Source organism: Triticum dicoccoides, chromosome 7B (genome assembly GCF_002162155.2).
Source record: "Triticum dicoccoides isolate Atlit2015 ecotype Zavitan chromosome 7B, WEW_v2.0, whole genome shotgun sequence".
In the NCBI taxonomy this organism is placed as follows: domain Eukaryota; kingdom Viridiplantae; phylum Streptophyta; class Magnoliopsida; order Poales; family Poaceae; genus Triticum; species Triticum dicoccoides.
In genome coordinates, this window is record NC_041393.1 from 254,203,102 (window position 1) to 254,224,356 (window position 21,255).

The following is a 21,255-nucleotide window of genomic DNA, read 5'->3' on the forward strand; positions in this document are numbered from 1 at the left end:
TTGTGAATGTTAAACTTGTGCCTAAACTCCACTTAAACTTAAAGAAGTTAAAAACTGCAACTTTGATACTTAGTGTCTAATCACCCCCCCCCCCCTCTAGACACCTCTTCTCAAGGTCCTACAGTCTGTAGTTCACATTTGAATTATGCGCATGAATGCATAGAAAACTCAGTTAATGTATAAAAATGTCTAAGCGGAACCCCAAAAAATCCCACAAATTGACACAACACCCCTGTTGTTCTATGTTGACACTAGGAAAAAATTGAAATCGAGAAGAGGCAATGCATATCATTTCGTCCAGAAAGGTGAAACGTTCCCTATATCGGGCTTGTTGTGAGAAGCTCTGGTTTGTGAGAAGCATATCCCCAAACCTGCCCCAAATGGGACAAAAAATTTACCACGGCATGTTGATGCCGCTCCATGAGAGCATGCCAAGTTTCATGAATTTCAGACGAGCTTTGGATTTACTAGAATTTAAAACCAGGTATATATCTCAATGTGTGCGGCCGAGTGACGGTGGCAGGGTGTTTGACATTCATTCTCATTTCTTGCATGGGACCTAATTAAGCATGCAACCAAGGACACAAATTTTAATTTTCAACTAATTTATATGCATTAGAGCATGTGCATGTAGTTCAAATTTGAATTATGCACATCAATGCATAGAAAACTCAGTTAATGTATAAAAATGTCCAAGCGAACCCCGAAAAATCCCAAAATGACACAACACTCCTGTTGTTCTATGTTGACACTAGGAAAAAATTGAAATCGAGAAGATGCAACGGATATCGTTTCATCCAGAAAGGTGAAACGTTCCCTACCGAAACCATCACACTTGTTGTGAGAAGCTCTGGTTTATGAGAAGCTTATACCCAAACATGCCTCAAATGGAACAAAAAATTTACCACGGCATGTTGATGCCGCTCCATGATAGCATGCAAGTTTCATGAATTTCGGACGACTTTTGGATTTACTAGAATTACAAAAGCAAGCACATCAACGTTTGCCGGAGAGCCACGGTGCCATGGTGTTTGAAATTCATACCCGTTTCTTGAATGGGATGTAAGCATCAACCCATGGACACATATATCATTTTACAACCCATTTTGGTGCACCGGAGCATGTGCATGTGGTTTAATTTTGATTGTGCACCTCAAATGCCTAGAAAACCAAGTTGCCATATAAAAATGTCCAAACGAACCCTGAATAATTCCAATTTTTTTAAGACACACTTATAGTTTCATGTTCACTACAGATAGAAGTTCTAGCAATTCAAACACCATCCTTTGCAGCTGTGACCCCATTATGTAATTCAAATCAAGATGAAAAATCAAGTAGATCCCACGCAGTTTATTATCACAAACCGTGTGAGATGCAGTACAAAATATCCTGGAGCATCGTCTGTGTATAGTACACCTATGGCTTACTCGAGAAGGTTCGTCGGCTACAGTCCATAGCCCGCTCTGAATAATGGACCGTGTCTGATGACACTTTGTGCGCCGGTTTTTTCGCTGAAGCGATTCCAAATTTTCGGCTTCCGCGGAAATATCTACCTCCCCGCCCCCTTCCCCTTACCAAAAGCCACATTTCCCCTGTTTTCGCCTTCCTTTCCAAGGTAAAATCTTCACTCCTTGCTTGCAGTGTCGCCTCCTCGCCGGCGACCCTCCTTCATGCTGCTCGGCCTCGCCTATCCAGGCTGGTAATCCACACCCGAACCCCATCCTCCTCCTCCTTCCACATCCCACATGCCCCGACCGCCGGCGCGAGCGCGACACCTTCCACCCAAATCACTGACCCCTCCACCGAATAAGCTTCGTCCTAAGCCATGGTGCATGTAGTATAGTCAGGATCTCAAGAAGCATTTGGCAGCGGAAAAGCAAATCGCGGCCGCACGCACGGATGAGGTCGCGATGGCTGCCATTCGTGCCGACCCCAGATCTTGGAGGAGCACCTCGCCGTTGAGGCCACCGTCGACGCCTCGCGCACCAATGCCGTGGCGCAGTTGGCTGCTTTAAATGATAGTTCGTGGCGTTTTCTCGAGGCCACCGTCAGTACCTTCGACGAAGACTATGGGGTGTTTTCTCGGCGTGCACGTGCTTACCTCATCTCGAGAGCCAGCAGGTTGGTGCCCGGAGTGGCTCAAGCAACTCACCACTATGACGAGGGCACCCACGATGCGGAGGCCTCACCCTCTTCCATGTCCAAGGAGCCAATCGTCATCGATCTCCGACAATGAGTAGCTTGTCTTATTAGCTCACTATAAGGACCCATGTTCAGTTTGCTAGCTACTGCCTTTCCTTAACAAATTCTAGTGAATTGTGATATCTACTTTTACCATGCAATCTTCTGCTCTAGTGTATATGTTCTATATGTCGTGCAATGTGGTGTTCAGTTAACTATTTGGTTCAATTCTTCGAATGTGATGTTCAATTCTTTAGGGTGCAATTTTCCAAGTTGTTAAGCATGCTTGGTTTGGTTAACTGCCCGATCTTCTATTAGGAGTATGTTATATTGTGCAATGTGGTGCTTAGTTGACGTTTGGTTCATTTGTTGTGGTGTTTAGTTAACTGTTTGGTTCAATTCTGCAATGCGATGTTCAATTGTTGTGTGTGCATTCTGTTATTGTATACCATGTGAGAAATAAATCGAATTTGGCTATACTAAATACATGAGAAACAAATACAATTGCTATATTTCCAAGTTGTTAAGCATGCTTGCTTTTCGTTAACTATATGATCTTCTATTAGGAGTATGTTATATTGTGCAATGTGTTGCTCAGTTAAGGTTTGGTTCATTTGTTGTGGTGTTTAGTTAACTGCTTGGTTCAATTCTGCAATGCGATGTTCAATTGTTGTGGCTGCATTCTGTTATTGTATACCATGTGGGGAACAAATCGAATTTGGCTGCACTTTATACATGAGGAACATATACAAGTGCTATATTTCCTAATTCTTAATCGTGCTTTGTTTGGATTCCATGTGGCTTGAATTAATCTGATGAATCTGCAATGTGCTTATCTTTCATCAACATTTTTCTATACCACTATATAGTTCATTGATGATTACCTCTCAAACCACTAATGTTTATGCACATCCTTGTTTTCAGGCCTTTCCAAAGCAGTTCACTGATGATTACCTCTCAAACCACCTCTATGGTCAGGAGGCGAGGAAGGTTTTCATACAACACCCACATTTCAATATTGAAGTGTTCCTTAAGAGGACGAAGGATGGATGGTCAATCATCCACAGGCACTGGCCTAAAGTTGCAAAGACCTTCAACATCAATGAAGGCTCAATATTCACCTTCCACTTCAGCAGTTTTCCCGATGAGATGCATCTGTCTATGTACCGTCTATGATGCTAATTTCGAAAGGTCATGTGAAACTTGGTGCTGGTGCAGTTGTATAATGGGGTAGCTGAGTGCTAAAGTTATATCATGTTGTACTCTGATATATTTCAATTATGAAATCCTGCTTAATTGGTTTAATATGGGGTAGCTGAGTGCTAAAGCTATATCATGTTTAATGGGGTAGCAGTTGTATAATGGTGCAGTTATATAATGGGAATGAAATATATTATGTGTTTAATATGAATGTCAATTAGATTAATAAATGGATTATTAATAATAGGGCAATTAGCATGCTAATTGGTTTTTGCTATTGCAAATGGTTATTGAGAAAATACCGTGGGTGATGACCTAAGGCAATGCACACAGTTTCTAGGAATAAACCATGTTGGATCGATGAGCAATCACACACAACATTCTCTTTAAAACTGTTTGTGTCAGGCCACCTTGCGCAAACGTTTACCGCATAAAAGTTGTGTGTGATGGATAGCCTTTGCCACACAGTTTCTTCTACGCATTGTGTGTGATGCATTCAATAACGCAAACGATAAAATTATTAATATTGTGTGCGATGGGAAGGCCATCACAAACGATTTAACGGGAAAAATTATGTGTGATGTACCTATGAACGAAAACATTTTGCTTGCAGCGACTGTGTGGGATGTATATACGAACGAAAACGTTTAGCGGGGACTGACTGTGTGGGATGTACTTACGACCGGAAATGATTTCGCCTGTATAATTGTATTTTTTTAGCAATATTGTATGTATAAATGTATTTGCTTGCTCGTCGTTTGCACACGACCTCATTTGCCGAGTGTGTGTGCCAGGAGGGCATATCCCCGACGGTTTCTGGGTCGTGTGGGAAGGACCCCCCTATCACCCACACTCACTAGGTGGCGGTTCCAAATGCCGTCGCGGAAAGGGGTTAAAAACCGTTTGTATAGCACCGATGCGTACCAGTGCCCCCTCTTCAAGTCCTCTGGATGTCTTCTAGTCCAAGAAAAATCATCACGAAAGTTTTATCCCGTTTGGACTCCGTTTGATATTCCTTTTCTGTAAAACTCAAAAACAAGGAAAAACAAAAACTGGCACTGGGCTCTAGGTTAATAGGTTAGTTCCAAAAATAATATAAAATAGAATATTAATGCATATAAAACATCCAAAACAGATAATATAATAGCATGGAACAACCAAAAAATTATAGATACGTTGGAGACGTATCAAGGTCTGCCTCTCCAGCCCCCTCCTTCCCTCTTCTTATTGGTCCTGGCCGGGATGCCCTGCGCCGCTCCCACTCCGATCTACAGAACTCGCCGCCGCCTTGCCTCCCATGGGGATGGCTGCACTCCCCTCTGCCCGTGGCTGCTGCTTTTGATCTCCATGGCTAGCACCCACCTCCCCCTAGCCCCCACCCCACCCATTCACAGAAACCCTAGAATCTTCTCGTCCCCTTCCAATTTCTATCCCTATGTGCTGATGATATAAATTTGCTCCACTATGCAGGTTGTGGTTTTTTTGGTATGGATCCCGAGCAGCCGATCCGAGGTATGTGATGTATGGATCCCTAGTTGGCTGATTTGCATCTGATGTTCTTCTCAAATAGTTGTGTGTTGTTGCTATGAAAATTGCTTCATATGTTGTTCAAATAAACTACTTGCAAATGCTGTAAAGTAATTACATATTGCTATGATGTTTGTGTGTGACGTTCGAAGACATGTGATGTTGTGTTTCTATTTGAGATAATTACATATGTGATGTTGATGTTTGATCTTGCTATTGCTTGAGATGTGTAGTTCAAATGAAGTACTTATTGATTTCATATTCATATGTTGTACAACAAATGATTCTAAAAACTAAATGGTGTGATTCTTGTGTAGTTCCATAATATAAGATCAAGTTGATTTGGTTTCTTACATAACCGAAGAGAATAAAAGAAGGAAGAGGAAAAGAATTATATTGACAAAATTATACTTTGAATCAATTCTTCTTGGGATGGCATACCTTAGTTCATTGAGAGCACCTCATGGATTAGGGAGTTTTAGTGATGATGAGCACAAACACTACCTTAGAAAGTACTTGCTGAAAGATACATATGATGGGTCTGAAGCTGCATGCTATGATCAACTTCATTTAACAAAAAGGAATTTTCATGATTTGTGCATCATGTTGCGTGAGAAGTGTGGTGTACGGGACATCGTGTATGTTGTTGTGGAAGAAAAGGTTGCCATGTTCTTGCTAGTAGTGGGCCATGGACTGAAAATGAGGTTGCTTCGAGGCACATATAAGTGATCTTTGGGAACTATTAGTACTCACTTTTCTGAGGTGTTAAGAGCCATTCTATCTTTGCATGGGGAGTTCATTAAGCTTCCTAAAGCTAATGTACAACCTCCTGATGATTACAAATAGAAGTGGTTTGGTGATGCACTTGGAGCATTAGATGTTTGTCATGTAGATGTTTGTATTCTTGTGGCTGCCCAAGGGAGGTATAGGAATAGGAAGCAAGTTGTTGAATAAGTGCCGCTATAGAAGTGTTGTTGTTGCTGAATAAGTGATGTTGCTGATGTAGTATATGTGCTGTTGTTATTGAATAACTGTTGTTGTATAAGTCATGTTACTATACAAATGTTGTTTTGAGTAAATGCATCTACTCCCTCCGTTTGCAAATATAAGTCTTTTTAGAGATTCCAACAAGTGACTACATACAGAGTAAAATGAGTGAATCTACACTCTAAAATATATCTACATACATCCGTATGTTATAGTCCATTTGAAATTTCTAAAAGACTTATATTTAGGAACGGAGGGAGTACTTTATAATTGTTGTGATTGTATTTTTCATATATAATCATTTAAGAAAATATACATATTGCATATAATTTAGTTCCAAACATTACATGAAAGTTCAATTTTCATCATATGACAAATGACAAATTCCAATGTAGAGAATGACCATCCAAACAAGCTTCAGAATTGATCCTCACTTGCAAATTCCAAGTGGCACTTCTATGCACATCCAAACAACAGAATTCATGTTCAATATCAATATCAAAGTCAAGGAGAATTGATATTGGGGCCAATTCAATTCCACATCCCTCAATATCAACATCCAAACGGAGTGTTAAACTATTTTAAAACTAGACCAGCATCATTAGGTAAGACCCTTTAAATTCAATAAAGTTGAACTCTTCCAATTGGCCCCAAACTTTTTGTGCAACTTAGTAATGATGTGCTTTATTTACGTGCAAAATATCACATTTTACAAAATTCATTTAATAGCAAAAATAAATGCAAAACAGTGAAAGAAAAATAGGAATCGGAAAAGAAAAAGGAAAAATGAGGAAACCTACTGCACAATTGGGTCCTAAGCAACTACAGTGCAGCCCAGCCCGTGAAGCCGGCCTTCCCCCCTTACCATGGCCACCGTGCACAATTGGGTCCTAAGCAACTACAGTGCAGCCCAGCCCGTGAAGCCGGCCTTCCTCCCATCGCGCCCTGGCAAAGGCCTCCCTAGCACCATGGCCACCGTGCGCTCCTCGCACTGCACAGCCGCGGGTGTGGATAAGAATGCCCCCAACTGCCCCTGGAAACCCTAGCCCCCTACAAATCTTTCCCCTCTCGCAGCTCTCTCTCCCCTCCTCGGCTTGCGCCCCCACAACTGTCCGAGGATGCGCCGTCTCTGCCGCAGCTCGCCCGCGTAGCCACCAGCCATCCCAGTCCCTTTCGACGTGTCCATCGACTTCTCCGCGATGTCACACGTCTCCAAGCAGAAGAACACAAGCCCAGGACCTCTCCATTACACCAATAGCCATCCTTTTCAACCTCGGCACCGCCAGACGCCGTCGCCGATTTCGTCGACACCGAGCCTCCCCAGAGCCCTCTGACCTGCTCGTGGACGCTTTGAGCTCCTCTCCCTTTCTTTCCTTCTCACCGTCTCGGAACACCGTCGTATCACCGCCCTCGCACTTCGGCCCCCGTGGCCAGAACTCGCTCCGCGTGTGCCCTCGCCATGCGCCCTGCCTTGACTCAGGTCGTGACCTGGCCGCGCACCCGCGCGCCTTGTCCGTGAAGCTCACGCGCTCCCATGCTGCCCCTCGCTGGCCAACACCATGGCCGGCCTTTGCCAAGCCAAGTGTGAACCATTCGAGGGTGATTCCTCCAAGGTCTCCTTAACGGTTACATCAAGTAGGAATCCATCGAGAGTGATTCCTCATATTCTCCTTGATGGTATGGACACACGGATACCTTACCTTCAGCTCAGTCCTTTGTTGAAGTCGGGTCAACTCCATGGGTTACCCGCGAGAGTTATTGATGTCGGGTTGACCATAAGGGTACCTGCGAGATAATGATGTGGCACGACCGGGCAGGCAGAGACCGCCCTAGAGAAGGATGGGCCTGGCCCTTGTCGTAAGTCTGCGAGACGGGGCGACAAGATCACTGATCGTCATCGCGAGCTCCCAACACACTAATGAGTTTGGATATATGATCTGAGTAGGCCTCTGGCCTTTTTGCACTAACCACCACGTGGGAATACGTATGGGTTATCGGTGTTGTACGATTCTCCTGAAAGCTCTTTAGGTGTCAGCAGTTGAGCAGCGCGCGCCCGGTTGGACGGTAACCGCCTACACTTGTATAAGAAGGTGGGTCCGCTCCAGGCCGTGTAAGCAACGTGCAAGAGTGCAAAGGGCGATGGGCCCAAGACCCTTCCGCGCTTAGGATGTAGACCGGCGTGCTGACCTCTCTGTTGAGCCTAGGTAGGACTACGACGTGTCGATCAGCCTAGGCCGGGCATGACCCGGAATAGTGTGTGCGACCGGAGTTAATCGAGCATGTTGGGTAAGTTGGTGCACCCCTGCAGGGAAGTAATCTATTCGAATAGCCATGTCCATTGTAACAGACGTTCGGAGTTGTATCCCGATCTACTACAATTGGAACTAGATACTTGTTACAGATATGATGGCTCCAGGATCGCTTCCTGGCGGGATAGACGAGGAAGGATCTCTGGGCATTGCTATTATATACTTGTTAGTATATATTATATGTTACTCTACTCTCTTTTGTTGCTGCAAGACGCTGCAAGATGCTAGTTTTCGATAGGCTAGGCCTTTCCCTCTATGTTGGCAATTTTGTAGTATAGTCCATAGATACAACCCCTTCCCTTTGATACTTATGCATATTTAGATAGATTTGATGTAAGTCTTGCGAGTTCTTTGGATGAGTACTCACGGTTGCTTTGCTACCTTTTTCCCCTTTACCTGATTGCTGCGGTCAGATGACGGAGCCCAGGAGCCAGCTGATCCTGCCGATGACTTCTACTACCCTGACGAAGCCAATACTACGTGGAGACCGACGACCAGGAGTAGTTAGGAGACTCCCAGGCAGGAGGCGTGCGCCTTTTCATTCTAGATATCGTTGTTTTGCTCAGCCTTCTTTAAGGCAAACTTGTTTACTTATGTGTGTACTCAGATGTTGTTGCTTCCGCTGACTTTTGTATTCGAGCCTTCGTGGCCGTGGCTTGTAATATAAAGCTTTATATTTGAATTTGTGTCTAGAGTTGTGTTGTGATATCTTCTTGCGTGTCTCTGATCTTGATCATGCACATTTGTGTGTATGATTAGTTCATGATCGAGGTGGGGGCGTCACAGTCGCTCACCGCATAAATTCATTTGTGCCTATTCTATATGTCGTCATTCGTGGTTATAGCTTATGATTGTTTAGTAAATTGTCTATCTATGGTGGGTGTAATGTGTGTTGTCCCATTTAAGGGTCTAAGCAACATGATCTAAAGACCTACGCAGCTAACACATATAGCGAATCCGTGACCTTTAGGTGACAGATGGAGCTATCTATGAGAAGCGAAAACAATATGAGATAATAGTGATCCACATAACTTATTGTATTGATCCGATCTCACAACCTTAATTGTGGAGGTGATCATGTATGGCAACATCGAAGGAGGACTATAGGAAAGAACGGATCTGATGTGGAGGAGTTCGACCATTCAAGGGTGATCCACCTACCGAACAAACAATCTACGTATTAGAACCACGATACAAAATAACTGGTATTACCGCCGCAGTGGCACACTAGATGTAAACTATGGTCCGAAGTTTCTCCGCGTTTAATCTCCCCATTGTAGAAAATAATTGTTTATTTTTCCGTTTACTCAAGTCATTATTGTTCTCGCTGCCACAATAAAACTTCTCCACCACTCTCGTATATTTGTTCCATAGGATAATACTACCATTTACAGATTTTTAAACAATTATTTCACACAAGACCGGTGACAACTTGTGTGTGACCGAAGCATCACTCATAATACTCTCCTCCGTTTTTTGGTGGAACAATAACTATTGAGATACTTACACGAAGGTGGTACACTACCTTGTGTGTCTTGCGGCCACCAAGACTCCGACGAGAAAAAGTAGCACATGGTAGAAAGGCCACTACGCACTGCAGACTCACTTCCAGGGGCTCACGGCGGCCACTGAGCTGGCCGGTTATCGGGAAGATATGTTATGGGAAACGGTCGCCGCCGCGACCATGATGATGGCTAGGTTAAAAGAAAACTAGTCAGCTATAGTTTTTTTTTGGAAAAACTTCCGTTTGTTCATCTTCAATCATGGCAGTACAACGAACACCAGAAATAATAAAAATTACATCCAGATTCATAGACCACCTAGCAATGCTTACAAGCATTGAAGCAAGTCAAAGACACACAGACACCCCTCCCTCGGCGGAGCCCGATAAAACTTAGTTTAGTTAAAATGTGTCATAAATGTAAAGATTTTCGTTGGGTTTAGATAAAAATCATCTGGCTTGAAATGTACGCGGACGATCATCGGCTACCCTATCACCGTTCGTGGACGGATGCATTTTAAGATGGTGACGTGGTGCGTGGTGAGGGGGCGGCAGGAAGAGCATGTGGAAGAAGAAAATTAGCTCCCCTTCTCTTTGACGAGCTAACCACAACTCCGCGTCACCTAGGATACTCACCGCTTCCCAATTTCTTGCAGAAGTATTCCGTGCCACCTAGGGAAGAAAAGCATATTGGGCCTGGCGAACTTGGTCAAGCAGAGGCTGAAAGCACCCAGCACTAGTGCGGTTCGGTGGCATATACCTTATTGCACATGGGTGAAACCACGATTGATCAACGCCAAAGAATGGGATGTCTTATGCATGGCGCAGTATTTTAAAAGGCGTACAACTCTTAAAGAAAGGCATAATTTGGCAAGTCGGAGATGGAAGAAATATTAATATTTGGAAAGACCCCTGGCTTCCAAGAGGCATCACCAGAAGAGTTACCACACTGCAAGGACGAAATTTAGTCACAAGGATGGCGGAACTTATTGATCCAATAACTAATGGTTGGGACAAAGACCTAGTGTGCCAAACTTTCAATGCAGAAGATGCTAAGATAATCCTACAAATCCCCATTTATGAGCATACAAAGGACTGTGTGGCTTGGCACTTCGACAAGAAAGGGATTTTTTCCGTGAAGTCGGCATACAAAGTAGCAGTAGATTGTGCAGAAAGGGAATCAAGATATGGCCAGCCATCTAGCTCTGCAAACAGAGGAGAAACAACTAATTTTGAATGGAAGAAAATATGGGCCTTACCTCTCCCTAACAAAATTTTGCACTTCCTATTGCGTATGGCAACATACAGCTCACCTTTAAGAATGAAACTGAGGAATAAAGGTATGGAAGTGGATACTAGATGTCCAGTATGTAACAGATACGATGAGGATGGGGGGCACTGCTTTCTGAAATGCAAGAAAGTGAGGAGGCTTTGGTGGCTAGCCCAAATGGAAGAAATTAGAGAGAAACTTTTGAAAAGCAATGACCCAATAAGTATGTTCGATGAGATATTTCGCCTGACCGAGGAAGATCGCATGAAGGTGTGTATTCCGTTCTGGGTGTGGTGGCATGAGAGAAATGAGGCCAATGCCGGAGATCAGATGAAATCTCTAGATGATATAATTGCTTCTATTAACTACCATGTGTTTGAATGCAGGAACCTTAAGAAGCAGAGCAGCACCCAGAAACAAGATTCTATCATATGTTGGTCTCCTCCCCCAAGTGGGACCCTCAAAATAAATACTGATGGCGCTTTTCATGAAGCATCTTTGTCTGGTGGATGGGGTTTTACGGTCAGAAATGATAGTGGTGAGCTTATGGCAGCAGGAGCAGGAAATCTGGAACATGTATCCAATGCTCTCCACGCCGAAGCCCTTGCCATGTTATATGCAATCAACACTGCTACACAAATGGGATGTAATCGTGTGATATTTGAAACAGACTCCGTGGTGTTGAAGCAGGCGATCTCAAGCGAGGAGTATGACTTGTCGACTTTAGGTGCCGTGTTTCAGGAAATAAAATTTCAGTTGAATGTGGCTTTTTGATGATGTAAATGTTAGTGTTTGTCCAAGATCTTGTAATATAGCAGCTCACAGCCTAGCAGCACATGGTGTAAGATTAGGAGATGGGGAATATGAAACTTGGCTAGGCTATTTCCCTGAGTTTGTTGTAAACTCTGTAGCTGGTGATTCGGCCAGTCTAAATTTGTAATGGAATACAAGGTTGTTCCTTCAAAAAAAAGGAAACCACGATAGATCCTTTGCTCACATGATGAACTGCAGACACATCACACGTGTGACGTGTCCTTTCCCTTGATGAATTGCCTGCGAGGTCAGCATACCATGGCAAAATCTAGAGGTATGGTCGGTGCAGAATCATGCTGAGGCCAATAGGTACAAACTCAAATTACATCGTCAATCAAGATACAGGAGGGATTCAGCTCTCCTAGGCACAAGCCTCTGACGTTGGTATTTGTAAACACACAAGCATAAAAATGGTTCTCCGAAGAGGGGATGTATTTCGGAGAAACGCCGAACGGGGGGAACCGAACCATGTCTTCTAAGTGCTGCACTTCCACCTGGACGAGGGCACGCAGTTCAGGTACCGGCACCAGTGGCAGCCGTCGTTGCCGTTCTTTCCCTTGAAGAGCATCGCCAGGCCGACCACATACCTGCACCACAAGCCACCTTCGTCAGGTTTCAACCAGTAGTGAAGTGTTGCTACGACAAAGTGAACATCTGGACTACACCTTCCTAGTAGCAGTTTGTCATGTATTGGGATAGAGTGGAGAGACTTACCCAACCAGCAGCAAGAGCAGCGCCGCGCCCCACAGAGCATACTGGTACGTCTTGTACTTTGGGGGTTGATCGGTCTGGGGCAACTCATGCCGCTCCATCCAACCAAATTGAGGCCTTGCCAGCAGCACAAACCCAAAAAGGAACCCGGATACGAACCCACCAATATGCGCAAAATTATCGGCATGCGGTAGTATCCCGATTGCCAGATTGATTGCAATTATGAACAGAAGAGTTGTGATGGCTGCTGCCTGCAAGAGCAAACCAGCTCAAACTTGCATCGAAACAACTGAACAGGAGTGCAACAAAATACTCCCTCCATACCAAAATATAAGACGTTTTTTTTTTGACACTATGACAGCGTCAAGAAACGTCTTATATTTTGATACGGAGGAAGTATTATACTAGTATCTGTATTCTGCTGACCTTGTTGGAATAAATGGTCCAGTTCATAATAAGCTCAGAGAGCATAGAGCCAAGCAGGCCAAACAAAGCTCCAGAGGCACCGACAGAGATGTAGTGATTACGTAAGAACAGTGCAGACAGAACACTTCCACCAAAGCCAGATAGCAGGTAGATGATCCCAATGCGGACTTGCAAGTGCAAAAACTGAAGTCAGTACACGGGAATTTACTCAGCCGTAACACAAAGGTAAATACAGCCTATGCGCAAATTCACATTAATGAAACACGCCGACATAAGGAAAAGAAACAATTCTAGAAAGATCATTGACCCTTGTAGACATGATAACCGTTTCATTGTTTTCAAATAAAGACCAGGAAGCCAAATCTCTATCAGATTTGTGAAACCAATGGCCTTTGTGCAGGAATGCTGGGAAATATATATATATATATATATATATATATATATAAGGAAATTTGGTCCCCAAGCCTTAGAACCAGATCTCTGTAAATATCTCCACAACTCTTTTCCTTTTGATATGCAAATGCGGTATAACTGCTCCTCCCTAAAGATATTTATCAAGGGAACTCCCAGGCGCTGGCCAAGACTACTGGAGCAAATTGCAACCAACGTCTTCAACACTTGGAGCAGCTGGTCACCAACTTATACCAAGATTGACGGCAGGATGAGGTGGCAGGGCATATATGTTTAGAGGCGTTACCATTCATATAGCCTTCAATATTACTCCTCCAGACAGCATTGAAACGTTATTTAGGACGTGGTTAACTGGAGTAGACTCAGCTATTGCGGCACAAATTCGGATAGGAATATATGCTTTATTGTGGGCTATATGGAACTGCAGGAATGATATGATCTTTAACAGACAAAATATTTTAAATTTCTTGCAGATCATCTTCAGAGCTACGGCATGGATCCGTACGTGGTCATTACTCACTCGTACGGCCTCCAGGGAGCCTTTGGTTACTAGGTGCAACCGTTGGGAGATGGTAGCGCGGGGTATCTTCAACCGGTTTGGATGACGGCCCATTAATAGGATAGGTATCTAGTCATCTTATCCTGTTTTTATGCCGGTTGTGGCTTTTTTAATTCAGACCTTTGTTTTATTTCACTCCGTTTGCGAGCTGGACTATTTTCAGACTTTGTACTCCGTTGGAACGTTTTAATAATATGGCTGTATGCATCTGTCGGATGCAGAGGCCGGGGGTGATCCTCCTAAAAAAAATATGTTTAGAGGCGTTTTGCTTAGCTTAGTTTCAGAACAGCATGTTGTGTAGCAGTCTGCAAGGCTAATGTGATGTTGCTGGTCACTTTTGGGCGGTTTGATGTGTTCTGGCAGTTAAACCCCTGTACCTTGTTTCGTATTAATACAAATAGAAGGAAACCCCTTCTATAAAAATAATTTAGCAACTATAGTACATAGCTATGTGACTCCAACACAAAGGTGAGGCACGAAATCAAACATACCGAACTACTTAGTTCAGATTGACATCAGTTTCCACAAGTACTACTTGTACCAACGCAGAACCAGCTCAAAGAATTATAATGCTTAAACCATGAAGTACATCCAGAGAGAGAAATATAAGACTAGTGTTAGAAGCAGATAACAGTCAACCAAGGTATCTCAATTAAGAAAGATTGACATGCGGAGAAAATGGAAAAATGAACCAATTCAGTACTTCAGTGAAGCTTACCAAAGCCAAATTGCTGTTCAAGGCGAATTCCTATGAATAGCAAGCTCATCATGTTGACAATCAAGTGAATTAGGCCAGCATGGAGCCAGATACAGCTGAATAGGCGCCACCATTGGTGTTGATGAACAACTTTGGCCCAGTCAAGAGCTCCCATCTTCTCTAAACTGCAAAATGGGGTATGCACTTCTTTAGGACATGTCCCTTTATTTCCAACATTTTCAAGACGAACAAAACTATACCATGCCAATCCTAACCAATGTATCCCTGATTCCGAATGCCAGGCTATCTATCAATTAGTATAATATATTAAAAGTACAATACAACAGAAAAAAAATATTTCTGAAATTCTCACCAATAAGAAAATCATCCATCCATTTATCCAATAGAATATTGTAACATAACCACTAGATCTTCATAATTGCACTTAGATTATGTGGACTTGCACTTTTTAAACATGGTGGCACATACAAAATTACCGCTTGATGGACCGTGGGCCTTTTATCATTGTCCAGGACGTGAAGAATTAGGTGTGCAAGCAATTTGTGTGTGCCCGAGATCATGTACTCACAGAAAAAATGAAAACGGTGTGCATACCCTAAACAAAACTAAAAGCAGTGTGCATATCCTAAACGGAATTAAAAAAGCGTGCACTTGTTGGAATTTGATAGGATGTCGGGTTAGACAAAGCAAGGAAGAAAAGAAACTAGAGATAACACTTGAGTTGGATTTTGGAGTAAGATGCATTCCACTTCTTTTTAGACAGCAAGAATACAAAATGCATTGCGATTGATTGAGTGTCATTGAAATCTTAAACATGTTACTGAACCGACTTGAAGGAAATAAGTGCAAACTTTTGGGCAGCAATGGACTTGAGATGAAAGGTCATGAGAGCATCTACTCAAAAGAAGTTGTGAATCTTTTGAGAAAACACATGAAACTTCATCTTAGTATGACATGTCAAATTGCAAATTTTGGTGCAAAATATGACCATATGCTTTGTGTACCAAAAATTACAAATTGGTAACCTGGGCAGTAAATAGTATGCTAACAGTGTAAATTTTGTCAATCTAAAAAATAGGTTTATATGATAATATAATTTCAACTATTGATGATAAAAATCTCAACTCCAGGTAATATCACATACTATAAATTAACGATCGAATGGATTGCAATAAAAAAATTATTCCACATACTGATATAATATTATGTGCATGTGCAAATAATAACTAGCCATATAAGTATGTATAAACGATCAATTAAACTCACACATAAACAATACTTCTGATCACGGTCTAATTTGTTATAAGTAGCATATTAGTGCATACTTATGCGAGTTCCAAACATTAAAGATGATTAAAGACATTTACTAGTTTGCGCAGGACACCATGATATTTGTATATATAATGGAAGCACAGTACAACAGAAAAAGAGAGATATGCCAGTTGATCTGACGTTCATGTAAGTAACATAACATATGTGTATACGAATGCAACAAATAAATTGGGTATAGTCATTTCCCGCGCATTTGAGCAGGCCACATGTGATGGAATTAATAAATGCAACAGATAAAACAACATTTTTTATTCCAGTTCAATGAGAGAAGAAAAGAAGTCCCCACCAAACACTATCTTAGATTGCAGGAGGCAATATAAATATGAAAGTCAATGTGGTCAACATACATATGGCAGTGTACCTACCATAGATATGATTATTTTGAGGGATATCATAACTATAATTTAGTTTGCCAGTAAGTGGCGTATCCACGAGAAAACGAATGCTGATAAAGATACCTTGCTAACTCTGTGTACCATATTCTTTTTTGTTTAACATAATTTGAAGTACTAGTTAAATCAGCTACTCCCTCCGTTCACTTTTATAAGACATTTCAGACAGCCAACATTGCCCTGTTTTGGGTGATGTCTGAATTGTCTACAAGGTCTTATAAAAGTGAACAGAGGGATTACTGTTTTCCGTCAAACAAATAAATAAAAGATACCTTTGTAAAATCGAATTGTTCCAGGTATTTTGCATTGCACCACAACTAAATCAAATTGCTTCACTGGAAATAGTTTGCAAAAGATTACGTTTAAAAAAAACTTACAAAAGATGATGGTGTTTAATCGCCAGTTTAGCAGTAGTAATGCAGATCTAATTAGTCAACATTGCCCGATCTCCCCCATTTCCAGACTAGCAGCTAAAAATTGCGATGAGTGCACCTCTAACTTTGACTAGCGGTGACACAGAAATCTCGCCAAACTGGAATCCCACAGTAAACCCAGCAGAAACCCCCAACTTGTGCTGCAACCACTCCACTCACAAAATTCCCCACTTTTGATTTCAAAATTGAACTGTAAGAGCCTGAATGCTATGAAGCATGAGTGTGAGACGTACGTGGCCGAAGAGGGGCCGAGGAGCGGGTTCTCGCGCAGCGGCTGGAAGGAGAACTGGCGGAGGAATCCGGCGACGCAGGACGCGTCGCCACCGAGGTACATCCCGTGGCGGGGGCAGTCGTTGAGGTACATCTCGACGGCGAAGACCGAGACGCAGGCGCCGAGCACGGTGGGCACGAGCCACGGCCACCACTGGCGCTCGTCGTAGCCGGTGCCGGTGCCGTACGAGGCGTACTGCTGGTACCCCGCGCCGGCGCGGCCCGCCTTCCCCTCGCCGCTGCCGCTGCCGCTCGCCATGGCCCCTAACGCGCGCGAAGTCTAGCTAGCTAGGGTTGGCCTTGGCCCCCTCGCTGGCGCTCCGTGGCCTGTAGTTATAGCAGCGGCCGCGGGCGGGGGAGGGGAAGCGGCGACGTGCGAGCTGTAGTGTGTGGGAGTGTAGGAGTAGTGGAAGGTGGTTGGCGTCGCGCGCGGCTTGGCTTGGAAGCGAGGAGGGGGGATAAATGATGGAGAGTGAGGTGAGGTGAGGTGGCCGCCGCGCCGACAGTCAGTGTGGCGCGTCGGGACCGTGGGCCGTGGCGCGGGCGTGCCGGCGACAGTCTCGGGTTAAGGATTGGTTAGCTAGCAAGCTACTGTAAACTGGACGGTTAACCAGCTAATGCTTATCCTTGGGGGGCAACAGCAGAGAGCTGATTTGAACTGGACGGTACGCAATCTTTCTAATCGAATACGCATCAACATGTGTGACGTTCGTAATACAGGATGCGCAAAACGGCACGCATCCTCAGCTCACGTTTTGCACATTTGCTCTTGTCAGAACCAGAGCGAGGATAGGAGAGGGAGGTTTTGTGCAACACTTGCTTTCATTGATTACAATGCTTACACGTATCTGTAGGTACAGAGCTCAACTAACTCACATAGAGAACAGAACATGCGTAAGAATAAGTCAGCATTAATGCCACTATCTACACACGCACATACACACGTCCGCTAGCAGCTCTCTTCGGCGTCAGCTGCAGCCAACCGTACTTACACCAACCTCTTTTCGCCGATCTGGCATTGTGATTCAGTTTCATGGTTCGTCGTCCTGAAATGAGAACTCTGCCGTGTACTCCTAACTAATAATCAAGTCTTGAGATCTAACTAGGTTGGCTATTTTCTTTAATAAGCAATAAACAGCAGAGATTTGACGAGGATGCTGAGCTCCCGCTACTTGATCGAGAAAAAGTTGCTCCTTGCCCCTTGGATTCTGTAGCTTTATTTACAGCGTTCATGGCATGGTCGACGCGAATGTTGTTAGAGCATCTCCAACAGGTGTTCAAAAAGAGCTCCGCGCACTAAAAAATCGTTTTTTGAGGCGCCGAACAGCTCCAGCAGAAGCTGTAGCGCTAAAAGTTTTTGAGCGCGCGCTGAAAAACGCTATCGTGTGCAGTATATTTTGGGCTTCGGATTGGACGCGCTTCACAATTTACACTGTAATTTTTTTTGCACTCATTTTTGGGCTTTTGCTAAAGCAATGTTGAGTCCGGCGCACTAAAAATGCTACAATGACGCGCTAAAACTATTTTAGGACGTGAAATTTTTGTCCACCTGTTGAAGATGCTCTTAGCTATTGATGAAAGTGAGCTTGTGTCCTCCGGTGGCCGTTGAGTCGAATCGCATCCGGGTGGTGGCATATGTGCACCGACGGATTCGGCGGTTCGCGCGTCTTTGTGCTTCCAGCGAGCGCCGTCGATGGCCGATCGACCGGAACCGCGGAACCATGCACATGACTGGTGCAGTGTCGCTACAGCTACAGGTTGCCCTGGCATGCAGCCGGTTCTCTATCGCAATCTCCTCCTGTTGGTCCCCAAGCTTATTTGTCTTTTTTAACACGCCGAAGCTTATTTGTCGTGCTGTACCACAAGGAATTCATGGCCGTGATCTTTTCAGCCAGTTGGTACTGCTTGATTTCTGAAATTCCCCCCAAAAAATGAAATTATACTGCTTGTATGCAAAATTTCAACTCGAAATTAACCTGCAAAAATTCATCGTCAAACTTTAAACCAAAATCAAGCAATACTCAAGCAAACCCGATAGGTCCTCCGTACTAACGTGTAGTCCAGAAAAAAAAGCGCCCCTACAGTGCTCGACGCCTGCAAGCGTAAAACCGTGTGAACTCTTCTCTTGTCGGTAGAGAATGGTTGGTTATTGAGGACAGGGCGTCGACCTGTTGGCTGGGCAGCTGAGGTTGCTGCCAGCCCACCCAAGTTCGAGTCCCGGCACGGATGCGTGGTGCTCACGGAGTTTCTTCTATAAAGAAAAGCCAACGAAGGTTAGCCCTTGGGTTGGTCTCATTTTTGAGAATGGTTGGTTATTCAGCGTCTGATGGCAGCACGTGAGCTTCTTGAACCCACAGGCTGGGCGCCTGCGCCTCCAAGGCGGGCGTCCCTTGATGCCGTCCAGGCGCACCCCGCTGCACGGCTGCTCCTCGCTGCACCGCAGCTGCACCGCCACCTTGCTGCTCGACGTCCCCTCGATCCTCCTGAAGGTCACGTCGCTGATCTGCACCCGCGAAGGCTTGTCGACGTCGGAGCAACGGCCGTGGGGGCAGTACCGCTGGTCGATGAGGATGGGGTTGGACACGTCGGCCATGATGATGTCCTCGAAGGTGATGTTGGAGGCCCGACCCGGCGGCGAGCCGGGCCACGTCTTGATGCGCACCCCGTTGGTGGTGCCGCGCACGGTGCAGTTCCGGATCACCAGCCCGCGCACGTCCTCCTCCCGCTCCTCCCTCCCCAGGCTGCCCACGCTGATGCCGTGGCCCGGGCCACAGACGATGCCGGTGACGACCACGTCCGAGGAGCCGGGGCCGACGGACACGCAGTCGTCGCCCGTGCCGATGACCGAGTCGGTGATGCGGACGTGGCTCGAGCAGCCGACGTGGATGCCGTCCGTGTTCCGGCTGGACGCGGGGGCGTGGATGCGGAGGCCCTCCGCCGCCACGCGGCTGCTGCGGTGGAAGCTCACGTGGAAGCCCCGGCTGTCCACGAACCGCAGGCCCCTCACGGTCGAGTTCGTCACGCCGTCCAACTCCAGAGTCTGCGCAATGGCGGGCAAAATCACCTCGCCGTCTCGTTCAGTAAAAAGGAAATGACACGAATTTGATCGATTCAGTATTGGCGGCCGGCGTGATCACCGTCGTTCTGGCCTTGTTAGTCCGAGCGCCGCCCTGGCCGTCTAGGGTACCGGCGCCGGTGATGAGGAGGTTGCTCAGGGCGCTGAACGGATCCAGTCATCATCCGTTAGGTGGCATCCACCCGTGCACGGCCGGAGCACGCCGTCGATCACCACGACGGGCGCGTCACCGCTCTTGCACGGGCCCGAGAACTCCACGGCGCCGACGGCGAAGGTGCCCTCGGGGATCAGCAGCGTCGCGTTGCGGGTCGTGGAGCTGCACGCGGCGCGCCATGCCGCCAAGAATGCCTGGAAAGTCAGTGGTGGTGAGTGGTGACACGGGAACACGACACATGGGTTCAGAAACGAACGGAAAACACAGGAAGCAGCGAGTCCAATCTGCAGCAACGCACTCACGTCTTTGTTGTCTTCGCTGCTCGGCGCCGCTCCATACTCTGTAACGTCATAAAGGCCGGCGGCGGCCCCATTGCTCTTGCAGTGAACATGGCGGCCGGCAAGCACTGCAAGCAGGTACAGGATTAAGGGGACCTTGAGGACTGTAGCCATGGCTGTCAGAACTGGAAGTTCAGACTTGAGAACCGCGTAATGTCAGAACGGATCTTCGTACTATCTTATATGGACACCGTTACATACATCAGCGTCGCTGTTCCAAAAATTGAAGACTTCGTGCAAATATAAACGTAACCTCCTCCAAAATGAAAGATGAGCGCGATTGAGCGCTTTTATTATTATTTGGTGCTACTTGTAACTCCTCTCCAACATAAATCTATTCGTTTCTTCTGCAAAATGCTTAGTGGCTAAAGAAGGCACCGAGTATTCAATCCCCTTTAACAAATGTTTAGGCAAGAAAAATAAATGAGGTTAAAGGGGGAAGTTCCCTCCCTTAACTTTCGTTGTTAGGTAGGAGGGGAGTTTCCAACTCATGGCCTAACTGGAAATAGGACGCATTTGCCATTGCCCATTGGGCCAGGAGGCTAAAAAACCAGTTGGTCCTAGGAGGAACTAGGGCAAAATTTCATTAAGATGGAAGTGAGGAACCCTTGTTGGCCCGTAGCCCCATACACAAAAGAACATTTTT

At 45.2% G+C, this 21,255-nt stretch overlaps 1 protein-coding gene and 1 pseudogene across 1 annotated transcript; both read right to left on the reverse strand.

Moving 5' to 3' along the window:
- Positions 1-11,941: 11,941 nt before the first annotated feature.
- On the reverse strand, positions 11,942-17,484 carry LOC119336488 (RHOMBOID-like protein 3). The gene is made up of 5 exons (XM_037608532.1): positions 17,005-17,484; positions 14,614-14,777; positions 12,926-13,092; positions 12,503-12,750; positions 11,942-12,375 (listed from the first exon to the last, which is right to left on the reverse strand). The coding sequence occupies exons 1-5, from the start codon at positions 17,298-17,300 to the stop codon at positions 12,264-12,266; spliced, it is 987 nt and encodes a 328-aa protein (XP_037464429.1). The 5' UTR covers positions 17,301-17,484; the 3' UTR covers positions 11,942-12,263.
- Positions 17,485-19,035: 1,551 nt separating this feature from the next.
- On the reverse strand, positions 19,036-20,873 carry LOC119336487 (annotated as a pseudogene).
- Between the last annotated feature and the right edge of the window lie 382 nt (positions 20,874-21,255).